At 41.7% G+C, this 19,047-nt stretch overlaps 1 protein-coding gene across 2 annotated transcripts in view; it reads right to left on the bottom strand.

Annotated features, from left to right (window-relative positions):
- The window catches only part of GPR107 (G protein-coupled receptor 107), a 67,203-nt gene extending 48,431 nt beyond the window's left edge, over positions 1–18,772 (bottom strand). The window contains exons 1-2 of one of the 2 annotated variants that reach the window (XM_024762213.1): positions 18,003–18,772; positions 207–329 (exon numbers count right to left, since the gene is read on the bottom strand). In XM_024762213.1, coding sequence (XP_024617981.1) covers positions 207–329; positions 18,003–18,143 — 264 coding nt within the window. In that variant the 5' untranslated portion in view covers positions 18,144–18,772. The remainder of the gene's footprint in view (positions 1–206; positions 330–18,002) is intronic. The other variant, XM_024762212.1, reaches the window with a different exon arrangement.
- Between the last annotated feature and the right edge of the window lie 275 nt (positions 18,773–19,047).

Below are 19,047 nucleotides of genomic sequence, written 5' to 3'. Positions count from 1 at the left end.
ACCTCTTGGTTTCCTTAGCATTCATTTTGTAAGAAGGATCAGTTGTTACTAAAATTATTCAAGGATTACAACTTAACTGTTAAGAATAAAACTATCTGACGCCCGCTCACAAGTTTAATTTTCTCTACATTCTGATACTTCATATTTAAGTATGGGGTGAAGCTTTCACCTAAGCAACAGAAAAGATGTCCTGGAAAGGCACTTACAGTTGCGTCCTTGTCTGTGGCTCCTTCAGGCTCCTTCACTGAAAGGCTACTGACATTCACCATCATGTACCCATTCTTGAAGAATCCAAAGGTGTTCAGATGAACCTTATGCCTCACATCATCCTAAAAGGATTTGCAGTGGTGGAATTAGTAACACGGAGAAGTTAACTTGATTAGTTAACCTATTCATTTGCTTGGAAAACTATGGTTACCTAGTTCCCTGCTACCTAACCAACGTTTCTATATATTCAGTAATACAGACAGCTGTGTTCTTGCTCCAAAAGCTGAAGAAGACTCACCAGATACGCATAATATAGCAACAATTTTGCAGAAGGAAATGCACAATAGATTCGATTCATTCCAGTGTATTTGTAAGGGTCCCGGGGGCAGACTCGATGGCCTGTGGAATGTGGATTCCAGGAAAGGAGGAACAGTGTTTTAGTCATCCTCCCATGCTTCCTTCAAGTACAAGGCCTGGCATCCAGTAGGCACTCAAAACATGGAGGCGGGGGAGAAGAGGCCAAAGCTGCTCCAAGAATACACTCATTTATATAAACCTTCTTAGGCGTTTTAGTGTAACCGGCTCCTCCCACTGCAGGACAACAGGAATATCTGAACGTTACTTGAACCTATCTCAAAATGGTGATTCCAATGTCAACTCAGTCAACAAATTTTAGGGCCAACGGAGCAATGATATTAGTGAGTACTTCTAAGTTGAGGTTCCACAAAGACGCTTCACATTGTGCAGTCATGAGTTCTATACTGAGAATTATTTGCCCAAATGTGCACAGTTATTAAGTAGCTCCTGAATGCAAGGCATTATGCTAAGCACTTTTCTAAAGCTCGGATTTGGTTCTTCCTCAAATCCGCAGAGCCATTAATGGTAGTGTTTGTTTCTTGCTCATGTTTTAGAACTCTATCCGTTGTTTCTTTCATTTTAAATATAGCTCTCTTACAACATACTGAGGAGCTCTGAAACCCCTAATTCTGTTCTTGGTCATCTCTGCTGACTTTCCTAGCAGTTTGTTTCTTTGTGTGAGGGGTAACTTTTTATTTCTAGACTTGGAGCTTCTGGACTTCAGAGGTAGTCTAATTGCAAACACCAAACGCCTGTGATGAGAGGCTAAGGATCAGATCTTCAGCAGAAAAATCAAACTGACTCCTCCCATAGCTAAGACACGTTTTACTGCCGTTAGGAGGGCTCTATCTCCTAGGCCACTCTTTCACTCGAGGAACAGAGCTCTGGAGAGGCTGCTGTTACCAGCCGAGCAGAGGGACACAGTCCCGGTGGCCCTCCCGGCCTGGGTCTAGGGCTTTGGCTCCTGCTCTCCCTCACTGGCTGCTCAAAATCCAAGGCTCTGGGTCCAGATTTCTACGCCTTGGGGCAGCCCTGGCTTGTGTTATTTTGCCTCTGGGGTTTCAGCTCCTTCTCTCCCTCTCCCCTTTATCTGGCCCTGGGACTTTCCCTCCTCTTTCTAGGAGCCCAGCTATGCATTTGCTAGATAGACTTCCTTCCACCTCCAGGTGGGATGGAGGAGCTTGCAGCTAACCAGCACTCCCCGGGAGAAAAAAAAAAAAAAAAGCCAGATAAGATAACTTAACTGTTATCTTCCAGAAGTCATCCGCTAGAAGACACTGGAGAGCTGCTAGACCACAAAAACCAGAAAAGCTGGGCTTCCCTGGTGGTGCAGTGGTTGAGAGTCCGCCGGTTCCTGCCCGGGTCTGGGAAGATCCCACATGCCTGTGCAGGGGGACAAAAAACCGAAAAGCTAAAGCTCCCAGTCTTTCCTGGGACTCTAAGAGAGATGAACCTCCACGGAACATGATTTGAGTGGGCATCTTCTCAGTTCTCCCGAAGGTATTACAAGGCTACTACCATCCTAGACTCACAGGACAGAAATTAATTCAGCTACATATGATGGATCACTTTGGACTTTAGGGCTTAATACTCCGGCAAAATCCATAGATGAGAAGGGCTACAGAGGGACAATGAAGGAAAATGAAAAAATTCCTGCCCCATGCAACGTGGATGGATCTCACAGACATAACACTAAGCAGAACAAGCCATATTCCCCATAGGTATAACAAATTCAAATTCAAACGTTGGGGGAAATACGCTAAAGGCAATAGAGCTCAGGATGGTGGTTGGTTATTCTTGGTAGGGAGAGACTTTCCAGTCACTTGGGGGATGCGGCCTTTAGGAGCTTCTGGAAATGCTTGGTAACATTGTTGCTGGTTGCACAAGTATTCTTACACAGTGGAAATTCATTGAGTTGTATGCTTACAATGAGTATTTTCTTTAGCATGTATATTATACTTCAATAAGTTTACATTTTGAAAAGTATGTTTGTTCTAATTTATCACGCATTTAGATGCTGTGTAGCAAAAATGGAAGCCTGTTAATTGATTTTTATATTCACATAGTCCACCACAGTGTCTATTTTCTAGGTTTTGGGGGGAAAATGTTTCAATTGTAACCTTATAACAGTGATTTTTTTTCCATACAAACTCTATTCCTTTACTGTTTTTTTTTTCACTTTTGTATAGCATTTCACTTGATAATACAATGCCATTAAAAACATGTTTTTGAATATTTTAAACAATCACAACAGCATCACAACTCCCTGTTTTCAGCACTTACCAAGAACTGGGTTATGTGCCAAGGGCTTTCCTATGATGTCTAATCCTCACTCAGCCCAGTGTGGTTAAAAGCAGTATCCCCATGACAGGGATGAAGACACAAGTTCAGAGATGAAACGCTACCCAAGACTATGGACACTCTAAGTGGTAAAGCTGGGATTTCAACACAGATCTGACGTGAAAGCCATTTTCACACCACTATCCCCTAATATTGCAAAGTAATAACAATATAATATTAAATGCAGGATGGAGTACCTAGAAGAAATGGACAAATTCCTAGAAACATATAACTTACCAAGACTCAATCTGAAGAAACAGAAAATCTGAATAAGGAGACTGAATCAGTATTCAAACAGTTAAGGAAAAATTAACACCAGTGTTTCTCAAACTCTTCCAAAAAATTGAAGAGGGAACACTTCCAAACTTATTCTACAAGGCCAGAATCATCCTGATACCAAGCCTATAAGGACACTACAAGAAAAGAAAATTACAAGCCAATATCCCTGATGAACAAAGATGCAAAAATCCTCAACAAAATACTAGCAAACCAAATTCAACAGCACATTAAAAGCCTCATACACCATGATCAAGTAAAATTTATCCCTGGGATGCAAGGATGGTTCAACATACGTAAATCAATAAATGTGATACACCACATTAACAAAGTGAAGGAAAAAAATCCTATGATTATCTCGGTAAATGCAGAAAAGGCATTTGACAAATACAACATCCTTTCATGATAAAGACGCTCAACAGATCAGGTATGGAAGGAATGTACCTCAGCATGATACAGACTGTAATATGACAAGTCCACAGCTAACATCATACTCAACAGTGAAAAGGTGTAAACTTTCCCCCTAAGATCAGGAACAAGGCAAGGATGCCTACTCTCACTATTCAACACAGTACTAGAAGTTCTAGCCAGAGCAATCAGACAAGAAAAAGAAATAACAGGTATCCAAATTGGAAAGGGAAAAGTAAAACTGTCTCTGTGCAGAGATGACATGATGTTATAGAAAACACTAAAGACTCCTCCAAGAAACTATTAAAACTAATAAATTCATGGGACTTCCCTGGTGGTGCAGTGGTTAAGACTCCGCACTTCCAATGCAGGAGGCCCGGGTTCAAACCGTGGTCAGGGAACTAGACCCCACAAGCATGCCGCAACTAAGAGTTCCCATGCCACAACTAAGGAGCCCACCAGCCGCAACTAAGACCTGGCACAACCAAATAAATAAATTAAATATTTTTTAAAACCTAATAAATTCAGTAAAGTTGCAAGACAAAATCAACATACAAAAATTAGTGGCATTTCTTATACAATAACAAAATATCTGAAAGAGAAATAAAGAAAACAATTCTATTTTCAATAGCAGAAAAAAAACAACAGGAACCTCCCTGGTAGTCCAGCAGATAAGACTCTGCACTCCCAATGCAGGGGGCCCAGGTCTGACCCCTGGTCAGGGAACTAGATCCCGCATGCATGCCGCAACTAAAAGTTCACATGCTGCAACTAAGAAGTCCACGCGCCACAACTAAAGATCCTGCATGCCGCAATGAAGATCCCGCATGCTGCAACTAAGACCCAGTGCAGCCAAAATAAATAAATAAATAAATAAATATTTTTTAAACTTTGGAATAAATTTTACCAAGGAGAAGGAAGAACTATACAATGAAAACGACAAAAACACTGATGAAAGAAATTAAAGAAGACACAAATAAATGGAGAGATAAGCTGTATTCATGGATTGGAAGAATTAACATTGTTAAAATGTCCATTCTATCCATATCATTCAGTGTAATTCCTATCAAAATTCCAGTGGCATTTTTCACAGAACTAGAACAATCCTAAATTCACATGGTACCACAAAGACCTTAAAGCAATCTTGAGTAACAAGAACAATGCTGAAGGCATCACACTGACTGATTTCAAAATGTATTACAAAGTTATAGTAATCAAAATAGTATGGTACTAGCATAAAGATATATAGACCAATGGAACAGAATATAGAGCCCAGAAATAAATCCACTGATTTATGTTCAACTGATCTTTGACAAAGGTGCCAAGAACACACAGTGGGGAAAGGATAGTCTCTTCAATAAACGGTGTTGGGAAAACTGTATATCCACATGCAGAAGAATGAAACTGGACCCTTTTCTCACACCATACACAAAAATCAGCTCAAAATGGATTAATGACTTAAATGTGAGACCTGAAACTGTAAAACTACTACAAGAAAACATAGGAAAACAGCTTCTTAACAATGGTCTGGGCAATAACTTTTTGGATAGTAACCAAAAGCACAGGCAACAAAAGAAAAATAGACAAATGTGACTGCATCAAACAAAAAAGCTTCTGCACAGCAAAGAAAACAATCAACAGAGTGAAGAGACAACCTACAGAATTAAGAAAAGTATTTGCAAACCATGTATCTGATAAGGGGTTAGTTAATATCCAAAATATACAGGGAACTAAAACAACTCAATAGCAAGAAAACAAATATCCTGATTTAAAAATGGATAAAGGGGCTTCCCTGGTGGCACAGTGCTTAAGAATCTGCCTGCCAATGCAGGGAACACGTGTTCAAGCCCTGGCCCGGGAAGATCCCATATGCCGTGGAGCAACTAAGCCCATGCTCCCCAACTACTGAGCCTGAGCTCTAGAGCCTGTGAGCCACAACTACTGAAGCCCGCGTGCCACAACCACTGAAGCCTGTGCGCCTAGAGCCTGTGCTCCGCAACGAGAGAAGCCACGACAATGAGAAGCCCGCTCACTGCAACTAGAGAAAGCCTGCGCGCAGTAACAAGACACAACACAGCCAAAAATAAATAAATAAATAAAATTTTAAAAAAAGGATAAAGGATCTGAATAGATATTTCTCAAAAGAAGACATAAAAGGTGCTCAATATCACTAATCATCAGGGAAATGTAAATTAAAGCCACAATGAAATATCACCTCACACATGTTAGAATGGCTATTATCAAAAAGTCAAAGGACAACAAGTGTTGATGAGGGAGTGGAGACAAGGGAACTCTTGTACACTGTTGGTGGGAATGTAAATTAGAAGAGTCATCATGGAAAACAGTATGAAGGTTCCTCAAAAAATTAAAATTAGAACTCTAGGGAATTCCCTGGCAGTCCAGTGGTTAGGACTCACTGCTTTCAATGCCATGGCCCGGGTTCAATCCCTGGTCAGGGAACTAAGATCCCATAAGATGCGGGCGCGGCCAAAAAAAACCCTCTATATGATGCAGCAATCCCACTTCTGGGAATAAATCCAAAGGAAGTAAAATCACTATCTTGAAGAGATAGCTGTAACATTATTCACAATAGCCAAGATATGGAAACAATCTGAGTAGCTGTCAGCAGATAAATGGATAAAGAAAATGTGTTTATGTATGGACTATTTTTCGGCCTTAAAAAAGAAGGAAACCTTGTCATCTGCAACAACACAGATGAACCTGGAAGATATTACGCTAAGTTAAATAAGCCAGACACATAAAGACAAATAGTGCACAGTCTCACTTATACGTGGAACCTAAAAAAGTTGAATTCTAAGAAGCAAAGAGCAGAATGGTGGTTACCAAGGCTGGGGGTAGAGGGAAATGGAGAGATGTTGGTCAAAGGGTACAAAGTTTCAGATACGCAGGATGAGTAAATTCTGCAGATTTAATGTACAACGTGGTGACTACAGTTAACAGTACTGTATACCTGGGGCTTCCCTGGTGACACAGTGGTTAAGAATCCGCCTGCCAATTTAGAGGACACGGGTTCAAGCCCTGGTCCGGGAAGATCCCACGTGCCACGGAGGAACTAAGCCCGCGAGCCACAACTACTGAGCCCGTATGCCACAATTACTGAAGTCCGCACACTCTAGGGCCTGTGCTCCACAACAAGAAAAGCCACTGCAATGAGAGGCCCATGCACCACGACGAAGAGTAGGCCCCGCTCACCGCAACTAGAGAAAGCCCACGCACAGCAACAAAGACCCAACGCAGCCAAAATAAATAAATAAATTTATTTATTAAAAAAAACCTATACTTGAAATCTGCTAAGAGAGTAAATCTTAACTATTCACAAACATACAATCAATTTTTTTTTTTTTTTTTTTTGCCTTACGCGGGCCTCTCACTGTTGTGGCCTCTCCCGTTGCGGAGCACAGGCTCCAGACGCGCAGGCTCAGCGGCCATGGCTCACGGGCCTAGCTGCTCCGCGCCATGTGGGATCTTCCTGGACCGGGGCATGAACCCGTGTCCCCTGCATCGGCAGGCGGACTCTTAACCACTGCGCCACCAGGGAAGCCCACATACATACAATTTTTATTTGTCAATTATATCTCAATAAAGCTAGAAAAAATATTAAATGCAAAGAACAGAAACAAACTATATACAGTTAAGAGCTAAATTTGTTTTTAAAAATGAAAAGGTATACATATTTACAATTATTTATAAAGGATTTGAAAGAAATTCATCAAACCATGAAAAGGTTAGTACCAGTGGGATGGTGGGTGCAATTTTTTCTTTATACTTTTCTATATTTTCTAAATTTCTAACAAAGACCGTGTGTTAATCTGTAATTACAAAAAAAAATCGTTATTTCTAAGTATTACCATTTGCCAGTAATAACTGCAGGACCCTCGCCTAACCTAACCTCTGACACTCCATTTTAAGATATTATGTCACCATATCAAATAAGATACGTATGGAAGTGACTCTGTAAACTGTATTTCACTATACAAATCATAGAGACACAAACTTTGAGATTGAAAGTAAACAGGAAGGTCAAACATTCTAGCCACTCATTCAACTTTGATTTAATTCAATGTAAATAAACCAATATTTACAAAACACCCCTAAGGGCTGAGGCCCAAGAAGTGATAAACACTCAGTCTCAAAAAAAATCTCCAACAGCCAGGCCTAACTGTCCAGGAACAAGGAAACCTCTCCTTCTACCACAAGGAAGCCAGAGATCTGGGGGCCCTGGGATGAACATCCCGCCCACTAAGTGCTACAGCCAGAGTGCTACAGGCAACATCTGGGGATGGGGTGTGAGAGGGGAAGAGAGAAGCCTCAGCGCTCACATCTGTCCCTCCAGATACTCTCCCAGGTAAGAGGCAGCAATGTCAGTGTCTTGGCAGAGTGACAGAGTAAAAGGAGGCAAGGCAAGGAGTTGCCAAAGTGGGGTGAAGATGATAATATCTGACACAAGCCATGAAGATTTAATTACATTTTCAAAGCCCACTCAAATCATTTCCGTTAGCACTGAACCAGCAGTAAGGTTTGCCTGTTTCTCCAAGGATCACAGAGATCGCAAACATTTGACCTTGTACCCAATACTGTGCTAGGAAGAACTCTATCACCATTCACTCTTATTACAGCACTGTGAGACAGGTGTTGTTATGCCCACTTTACAGATGAGGCTCAGAGTGGTAAAACTTGCTTAAAATCGTAATGTTAGTAGGTGGCAAAGCCAGTATTCTAACTCAGGTTTGTTTAAAACCCAAACCTGTGCTCTTATCCATCTCATACTTTTTACAGGGACTCCCCTGGTGGTCCAGTGGTAAAGAATCTGTCTGCCAACGCAGGAGATGCGGGTTCAATCCCTAGTCGGGGAACTAAGATCCCACATGGCACATGGTGCAGCCAAAAAAGAAAATTAATACTTTTTACAACCAAATAAATGGTATATGTTTTGCTTGTTTTAAAATTTTTTTATTATAGAAAATTTCAAGCCATCAACTTGTGATCAATTTTGTTCCCTTACATTCCTCCCCATATAGGGGAGGAATAAAAAAATAACTATAAAAACAAGTTATATTCCTAATCCCAGTAAACTGCTCATCAAGTTAATTAAATGAATTTGTTCACTCATGAGAAGTCAAGGCTACCAGAACATAAACAAAATACAGGACTGTTCCCAGGTACATATTTATATGGTTGATTGTAAAAACTTATATTTTTTCGTGGCCTTCCTTAGTAGATTTATATTATCTGAAGTTGGTGGAAACATAACTGACCCACAGTTATAATCTCAAAAGTACTAGTTCAAACAAAGACATAAGCATTAGTTTGATGATGGTGATGAAGCCATCTGAATTAATGTATACTTAATTTATCATAGAGGATCTCAGAAAAAATGCAGCATCAGATTATTCTGGATTATTTCAGACTATTCTGAAAGGTTTTCTGGTAAACAAATAAATAAATTTATTTATTCATTTATGCATGCGTGCCGTGCCGGGTCTTAGTTGCAGCACGCCAGATCCTAGTTGCAGCATGCATGCAGGATTTAGTTCCCTGACCAGGGATCCAACCTGGGCCCCTTGCATTGGGAGTGCAGAGTCTTACCCACTGGACCACCAAGGAAGTCCCCTGAAAGGTTTGTTCTTATTTGCAATAAACTACTTTGTAAAATTAAAACTTTAATATTATTGAAATTCTAAGCCAAAATTTTACCCAAAAAGTTTATTTAAAATGTGAAGTTTTGGGGCTTCCCTAGTGGCGCAGTGGTTAAGAATCCACCTGCCAATGCAGGGGACATGGGTTTGAGCCCTGGTCCGGGAAGATCCCACATGCTGCGGAGCAACTAAGCCCGTGTGCCACAACTACTGAGCCTGCGCTCTAGAGCCCGCAAGCCACAACTACTGAGCCCGCGTGCCACAACTATTGAAGTCCATGCGCCTAGAGCCCATGCTCTGCAACAAGAGAAGCCACCGCAACGAGAAGCCCGCGCACTGCAACTAAGAGTAGCTCCCGCTCGCCGCAACGGCAGTAATGAAGACACAACACAGCCAAAAATAAATTAAATTAATAAATTTATTTTTTAAAAAGTGAAGTTTTGGTTCTTAATTATGGGTGCAATTTTTTTTCCTCTTTTTCATGTTTTCTGTTTGCATGCAACTTTATTTTTCCCACCACAAATGCTTTACCAGCATTTAAGAACAAATATACACTGAAAAGTATACTCTTACTGAAATAAGTTTTCCTAAATTTTCTGGTCTACAGAGAAGATCTGAAATTAGAGGCCAGCAGGGGGCTAATAAACATGCTGAGATCCTGAACCTCACCAACAGTCAACTTAAAATAAGATGTCACCTTTTCCCTGTCAGGCTGGCATAAGCTGAGACATAATGTGTCGTGGAGTATGTGGGTAAGTGAACACCCTGAACCTGCTCATACTCTACTGGTGGAGTGCCAACTGATAAAACCTTTATAGAGGGCTATTTGGTACCTTTCCTAGGAATCTACTCCACAGAAATACACAAAGATATATGACAAGAATATTCATAGCAGCTTTGTTTATAATAGCTAAAATCAAGCAATAAAAATACACTATAAATTTCCATGAACAGGATAGACCTAGAGTCTGTCATACAGAGTGAAGTAAGTCAGAAAGAAAAAGACAAATACCGTATGCTAACACATATATATGGAATTTAAGGGAAAAAAATGTCATGAAGAACCTAGGGATAAGACAGGAATAGAGGCGCAGACCTACTGGAGAACGGACTTGAGGATATTGGGAGGGGGAAGGGTGAGTTTTGACAGGGCGAGAGAGAGTCATGGACATATACACACTAACAAACGTAGTAAGGTAGATAGCTGGGGGGAAGCAGCCGCAAGGCACAGGGATATTAGCTCGGGGCTTTGTGACAGCCTGGAGGGGTGGGATGGGGAGAGTGGGAGGGAGGGAGACGCAAGAGGGAAGACACATGGGAGCATATGTATATGTATAGCTGATTCACTTTGTTATAAAGCAGAAACCAACACACCATTGTAAAGCAATTATACCCCAATAAAGATGTTAAAAAAAAAATTTCCATCAACAAAAGAATGATTTTTAGAAATGGTGAGTCCCTCTTACAATGAAGTATTATTGCAGTAGTTAAATAGAAGGAAGTAGACCCATATATACACTAACATTTTTTAAATGTCCACAACTAAGTGAAAAAGTTCATTCATTTGACAAGTATTTATTGCGTACCTACGGGCACTGCTCTAGGTTTTGAGAACAAAACACTGAAAAAATGAACAAAAAGGCCTCTCTCACTGAGCTTACGTTCTAGTAGAGACAGACAGGTAAGAACAAATAAACAGTATGAGCCATCGTCTGCTCAACGGTGATGAGCACGACAGAGAAACACAGCAGGGAAGGGAGAGGAGGAGGGCGTGCAGCACTGCCAGCTAAGCGAGGCTGGTCAGAGAAAGCTTCACTGGGAAGGCATCTTTGAGCAGGGACTGAGAGGAGCTGGACATCAGCCTGCAGGCGTAAAGAGGAAGGGCACTTGGGCCTCGGCATCCAGGAGTGCCACCCTCAGGTGAACCTCTGCTTTGTGGACGGAGGACTGCAAGAGGCCAGGATGGCTGGACATTGGCTTAGAAGTCATCGAAGAGCTCTGCACACACCCTGACCTGACTTACATGTTATAAAGTGACTACACCAAAAAAAGGAAAGAAAGAAACATACGTGTGGGGAATGTGTATACGAAGACCTTAAACGTGGAAGGGACACACCAAATGGTACCAGTGGTCAACTCGGAAGAATCCAACTAAGGGGATGGGCAACAGGAAGGACTGGACTCACAATAGAAAAGCTCTTAGGTCACCAAAAAGCAAGCTTACTTGTCATATAACAAATACTACTTGACTCCTTCAAATGTTTTACGAAAGGTAATTATAACTTCTGCTGTTCTAATCTACACTCTATCCAAGTAAAAACATTTTTGGTTGTCTGCAAACTACGCTTCTCAAAATGAAGTATTGTATTCAAAAAAGTCATTTTTATTTGACTTTAAGAGTGAATAGGATAGTTTTTGTAATCAAATTTAATTCTTAAAAATCACAAATGGGGAATTTCCTGGCGGTCCAGTGGATAGGACTCCGTGCTTCCACCATAAGGGGCACGGGTTAGATCCCTGGTCAGGGAACTAAGATTCCACATGCTGTGGCCAAAAAAAAAAAAAAAAAAAAAAAAGACAACTATATTAGGGAAAAAAGAATCAAAGCTCTCCCCTGCCCCCGAGTCACTACTATTTCACCACCTTGTGAAAACTATTCAGAATTTGGAGATTTCCCTCTAATCTCTGTTTTATTTTAATATCATTTATTTTCAATTATAAAACTTGCACATGCTCACAGAAGATGTAATTGAAAAAGTACAGAAAAGTAGCTGCAACCTTACCACTCAGGTATAAACTAATAATAATAGGTTGGTGTTTTCCTTTTACATCTAAGAATATTTAAAACACATTTTTCAGTCATTGTAGCTTTTCAGTGGTACTAACCAAACAAAACAGAAAGGTACAGAGCCATAATTTATAATCTTGCTGTTTGGTGGCATCTATAACAAGATCAGCCACATACTAAGCACTGACAAGCCCACCACCCAGGTGCAAAGAATTTCTATTTTTATAAACACTGGCAACCATACATTTTCCAGTAGTAAGCGCTCATTCTAGAAAATCTGGAACACAGACACACATTCATTTCCTCATTCAACATACTCTTCCTGAATCCTCATGTGTGTCAGGCCCTGTGCAATCAATGGTCAGCGAGACAAGTGAGCCCTTGCCCTCAGAAGACTCACAATACCCCTCGCTGTAGAACAGTAAAAGGAATAGCGACAAATAGTCAACTCCCCACTCCCCACAATTACCAAATGTCTGTAGTGTAGTTGCTTCAGAGCCACAGGAAGGGAGGGCGGGAAGGAGGAAAAGAACAGAACTTCATTGACAAAGTTAAGCGCCTTTGTACCTCTGCTGAATCCTATTCCCCTCCACCATCGCTTCCCAAGCTCATGAATTGGTTACGTGCGCGTCTATTTTTCACTGGACGTATCCATAACCATAAACATCATATAGCATTGCTATGTTTCTAAAATTTGGATAAACTGTGTCACGATGTATGTGTATGTCTGGCAACTTGCATTTTCAGACAACACTGTATTCTTTGAGCACCTAACTGTGTTGATACATTCATTGAATATGCTCTAGTTCCTCACTTTGTCTGCTTGGGTTCCATCATTATGTACATCACAGTATATCCATTTCCCCAAAGCATTACTTGTGCATTCAGGTTAATTCCCAATCTTCTGCTGTGACAATGCTGTTATAAACATTCCCTGTACATATCTTATGCATTATGTGTGGGGGGATTGAGGGTATATATATATCTAGATGGCACATTTTCAATTTTACTAGAAATTGCCAAATGGATCCCCAAAGTATATGAAAGTTTCCTTACATCCTTAATGAAACTTGATGTCATCAAACATTTCATTTTTCCCAGTTTGGGGGAAAATCAAGGCTGATGTTGACTGAATTTGCATTTCCTGGTACTTCATGAGTTTGAGCACCTCATCTAGGTTTATCAGCCATTTGGGTTTTTCCTCTGTGAAATGCTTTTTAAAAAATATCACATGTCCAGGCTTCCCTGGTGGCACAGTGGTTAAGAATCCGCCTGCCAATGCAGGGGACAAGGGTTCGAGCCCTGGTCCAGGGAAATCCCACATGCAACTAAGCCCATGTGCCACAACTACTGAGCCTGCGCTCTAGAGCCCGCGAGCCACAACTACTGAAGCCCGCGCGCCTAGAGCCTGTGCTCTGCAACAAGAGGAGCCACCGCAATGAGAAGCCCGTGCACCACAATGAAGAGTAGCCCCCACTCTGATTTTTCAAAAGTTTAAATCCATTTATGACCAATGGAAATTTGAACCTGATTTGGTATTTCATGATATTAAAGATTAACTTTTTTCTTTGTTATAATAGCATTGTAGTTATGTTTTTGAAAGAGTCCCTGTTTCTTAAAGGTACATACTGAAATATTTATGGATCAAACAACATGATGACTTTGATTCATTCTAAAATAACAACAGTGATAGGCCCGCGTACCGGGGGGAAAAAAAAATCACCAAGCTTCACACACATGAACTAAGAAACTAAAGAAAGGAAGGGCAATGAGACTAGAGAGGACGCTGGCTAACAGAAAGACTGGCAGTCTAAGAGTTGTGAGTTCCCCCTAAGGGGAACAGGGTGCCACTGATGGGCTTAAAAGGGGAGTGACATGACTGGCTTTGGCTTTTAGGAAGATCATTCCAGCTACAAAACAAAATACAAATTGGAGTAATGCTAGGACACCAGGTATGAGGAGACCGCCCTGGTCCAAGAGATAGAAGGATGGCCTAGACCCAACAGTCACAGTGGTGATGACAGAGCGCAGTGAATGGATTGGAGATCTATTTATTTAGAACACACATCTATGGAACTTGATGATGAGAAGATAAGAATAAAAGATTTCTGACTTGAGAAAATGAGCAGCTGGTGGTCCCAGATACTAAGAAAAGAAAAACTAGAGAAGGAGTACATACAGGTTGAGGGTGAAGGGAGTGGGAGGACAGGTTGGTTTCTAACATACAGAGGTGCCTATGAGCCATCTGAGTGGAAACAGGGGTTAAGAAATCCGATATACTTGTCCAGAGCTCAGAAGAAAGGTCAGATCTGGAGATGAAATAAGAAAAAAAATTCCCATAATTCCTAAAGACAACTACCATTTCAGTGTATTTTCTCCTTTCTTAAAAAAGTTGTTTTAAACTTTTCACTAAATACTAGTATACAATTCTGCTCTTTTCACTAAATATTAGAACACAAGTGTTTTATGTTCCTCAATAACTTCATATTCTAAACTGTTTTCAAATATAAAGCAAGTGGAGTAATGATACTTCAATTTAGTTTTTCTCACAAACTGAATTTAGAAAATAAATACAGTAACATTTAACTGAGCTAGCTGATGGTCACCTACCTAGCCACTTCTATATTTTAAACAGCTCTCCAACTGGTAGTCCACTGACTAGACTGGCCCACAAATGTGTTACACTTGGCCAACACCATGTTTTGTTTTCATTTTTAAATTTGAGTTAGTTGCTAGCTAATTTCACATAAGAGCCTGAATTTCTAGCTTTTCTTAAACACACACACACACACACACACACACACACACATGATCCAGGCCACATAGGATGAAGGATAGATGAACATACTAAATTACACCACAAGGAAATAATCAGCAAAATCCAGTACGGGGGTGCTTGGAGGAATGAGATCCCCTAGATCAAGAGAGACTTAAGAGACATATTGGGCTTCCCTGGTGGCACAGTGGTTGAGAGTCCGCCTGCTGATGCAGGGGACACGGGTTTGTGCCCCAGCCCGGAAAGATCCCACATGCCACGGAGCGGCTGGGCCGGGGAGCCATGGCCGCTGAGCCTGCGCGTCCGGAGCCTGTGCTCCACAACGGGAGAGGCCACAACAGTGAGGGGCCCGTGTACCGCAAAAAAAAAAAAAAAAAAAAGTAAGAGACATATTAACCAATCATAATGTAAGGACAATATTTAGATTCTGATTTTTAAAAAGTTTAAATCCATTTATGACCAATGGAAATTTGAACCTGATTTGGTATTTCATGATATTAAAGATTAACTTTTTTCTTTGTTATAATGGCATTGTAGTTATGTTTTTGAAAGAGTCCCTGTTTCTTATAGGTACATACTGAAATATTTATGGATCAAACAACATGATGACTTTGATTCCCTCTAAAATAACATAAGAAGTACTAATGTTGGCACAATATGTAGAAAGGAGACCCTCACAGTTTCTGGTGGGACTGGAAAATGGTACAGTCACTGTGAAAGTGCTTTGGCAGTTTCTTTAGAAGTTAAATACATATCTTCCATATGACCCAGCAATTCTACTCCACTCCTAGCTATCACCCCGCAAAATGAAAACATATGTCCCCACAAAGACCTGCATGTGAATGTCTGCAGCAATATTATTCACAATAGCCAAAAAAGGAAACCCAAATGTCCATCACTGGTGAATGGCTGAGCATAAGGTGGTATATGCATACAATGGAATAGTAGTCAGCCATTGAAAGGAATGAATTACTGATACACAGTACAACATGTATGAACCTCAACAACATAAATAAAAGAAGCCACACACAAAAGATCACATACTGTGTGATTCCATTTACATGAAATATCCAGAAAGGGCAAATCTACGGAGACAGAAAGTAGATTAGTGGTTGTCTGGGGCTGGAGGTGGGAATAGGAGTTAACTGTAAACCAACACCAGGGATCTTACAGAGGTGATGGAAATGTTCTATGGCTGAACAGTGGTGATAGATGCACAACTCAGTACATTTACTAACAAATCACTGAATTGTACACTTAAAATGGGTGAATTTTAATGTATATAAACTATGCCTCAATAAAGTTGTTTCAAAAAGTTAAGGAATCTAAAGAAAGAACAAAAGAGAAGAAATTTGAGAAGACTGAGAAAACCAGAAGAATGATGGAAAATGTAGCATGTGATGAGAAAACTGAATAAAAAATGAAAAGACTTGTTTCTAATTAAAAAATAAGGAATGCAAGTGAGACGTGATTTGTGTGGGGAAGGGGCAGAATTAGCCACTGGTTAATGGTTACTGAGGCTGGGTGACAGCTACATGGGAGTTCACTATACTATTCTGTCTATTTGGTGTATGGTTGAAATTCTCCTATTTGTTTCAGTCTCAAGCAAAAGAAGATAATCTAATGCTGCTCTGACAGGCTCTCTTCAGGTGATTTCCATTTCCTTGGGCAAAACGCCATACTGTTTACTTTAAGGAAAAGGAGCAACTACAGTACTGACTATGGAAAGGGCACCACAGTACTTGAGAAACAATTACAAAGATGAAAAATATTAATTAATTTAGCACAATATGGAGAAATCAATCACCAGAATTACACCAACTCGGGTTGCTTCTACCACTGAGGATAGTATACTTTTTCCTCTATACCAATATGGTCAGTATCTATTTACCTACTGATGCTGGCCATCCAACACTTTAATTTTAGAAATGCCTAAAACCAAGAAACATGATCCAGTGTGTCCTAGTATTAGCTTTGTCTCTAATTTATAAACTACATAAGCTCAGTTGCATGACTTCATCTAAGACTCATGATCCCAAACTATAAAGTGAAAGAATTTTAGGAGTTCATCTCTTGGAGTCGTAAACCTGGGGACTAGGGCCTATGGATAAGCTTCTGCAGGATTAAAAAGCCCTAGAAATTCCAAGAAAGTTTTGCCTACATTTCTACCTGCATTTTCTGGGGAGAGATTCAATACCTTTCAGCAGATTCTCAAAAGCAGCCAAGACTCACTTGGCTTCCTGCGGTTGAGAACCATTTTAATCAGGATACATTTTATTTACAAACAACTGGTAGCCAAGGTATGGAGTATGGGTCTGGCCAGGTTTTTTAATCCAGATTCTGTATTCTTTAAACTGTACATTCACAAAATACAATGCTTTGTTAAAGTACTGTTTTAATAAGGCAAACTTTCTACAATCCCACACTTCTAAGAAAATTGTATATTATGAAAACAATGCACAAGGCTTTGAGTCATAACGATTTAGTTTTCTACTTTCCAGATATATTAACCTGCTGAATCGCCTGGAGGCATGTTTTGAGTTATAAAGCAAGATCCAAGGGATCATTCTAGGCCTATCATAAATCCCTTCCCTAGACAGACAATGACAGGAGCGAGAGATAAAAAGGCAAGCCCTCTAATTAGAAACATATTTTAAATGTTGGGTCTAAATTTCCGGTCACGTATTTCAAGCGAGATTTGAAATTCCTCCTGGAGATTCCCGCTTTGATCAGTCCAAAGTGCGCCCGAAGCCGAACCGGGAAATTGAGGCAAAGGTTCTGCCAAGTACAAGGGCATGGACAAGTGGAGACCGCGGACAAGCGAAGTGGGGCATAAAAGTTGGAGGTGAGAATAGAGGAGGAAAAGCAGGTTGCTGTCGGCAAGGAAGCTAGGGAAACCAGCAGGGACTGCAAGCGCGGCCTCCAGAGTCCTTCGGGGTTACGCCGCAGTTCAGCCCCTTCCCCTCTCTCAGTTCGAATCTTCCTGCCCTTTCCAGACAGACCGGGGACTCCCGCCATCCCCACAGCGCCCAACAGACCCCTCTCGGAGAGAGGCCGCGCCCGGGAAAAAGGGCGGGAACCCAAACGCTCACAGACAACCCCCCTCCACTGGGCCAAAGTTGCCCCCAGCTCCCGGGAGCGGCCGCGGCCTCCGGCCCCCGGCCTGCTCCTACCCGGCCCCGGTCGGCCTTACCTTGAGCGCCAGGTGGTGGACGCGGCCCAGGCCAGGCTCGACCAGCAGCTGCAGCAGCCCCAGTAGTGGGAACAGCCGAAGGCCGGCGGCCAGCCGAGGACTGCGGGAGCCCGAAGAGCCGACGGGCGCCGGGGCGGCCATGTTGGTTCCAGCATCACCAGCCGCTTCCTCTCCCGCCCACTTCCGGGGGTTAAAGGGCGGCGGCCGCCGGAAGGGCCTGGAAGGGGGGTCAGGGCTCCGCGGCCAGCGGCATTTTTCCTGTAGTGTGGGGCCCGGGAAGTCGCCGAGAGGCCTAAGCTGGCCACTTCGAGGCAGTTCAGTTGGCTTCCGCTGTCAGGACTTTAGGTTTAGCCAGAAGAGGTGGCGCCTCCAGTGGGGACCCTGTGGCGGTTGCCATGGCAGCAGTCGCTGGGCCGGACCAGCCCGGTCGTCGCCTCAGCCTGGCGGAGCTTGGAAAGCGACCTTGGGCCTGCGCGACCCGGCCCACCGAGTCACCCCGCTTTCCAAAGGGTGGGGGTACCGCCAGGGTGCCTGGCCGTTGATGGGACTGATTTCCCGAGCAGCGTTGACTCGGTGGAAAATGCCAAGTTCGTGGCTTGTCTTTAGTCCTTTGGTTTTTTTGAGGCTCTTCACACTGAAATTTTTGACGAAGTGGTTGTAGTGATAGGAATTTATTGAGCCCTTATTAGGCACTTCATTAGACCTTTTGTGTGCATTTTTGCATTTAATCCTTGGAACAATCTGATGAGATAGGAGGTAGGTATAAGCATTATCCCCCTATACCGGTAAGCAAACTGAAGCTCTAAGAAATTAAGTCATTTGTTCCAGGTTGAACTGGGAATTACGTGGAAACTACTAAATACTGTGTTATATTGCTTCATGCTAGTTTATCCGACCACTAGAGTATGAATCTTTTAATTCTGTGTGGAAACTTCCTTTGCCTCTTATCTTTGGAATTTGTAGGGAGACCTTTTTTCTTTATTATTATTATTTTTTTAATTTATGTAAGGAGATCTTTAAGGGAAGGATTCAGTAGCTCGTTGCC

Source organism: Neophocaena asiaeorientalis, unplaced genomic scaffold, assembly GCF_003031525.2.
Source record: "Neophocaena asiaeorientalis asiaeorientalis breed wild unplaced genomic scaffold, Neophocaena_asiaeorientalis_V1.1 scaffold78, whole genome shotgun sequence".
Classification (NCBI taxonomy): domain Eukaryota; kingdom Metazoa; phylum Chordata; class Mammalia; order Artiodactyla; family Phocoenidae; genus Neophocaena; species Neophocaena asiaeorientalis.
The sequence above is the reverse complement of the archived record's forward strand: the minus strand, read 5'-3'. Positions and strand labels throughout refer to the sequence as shown.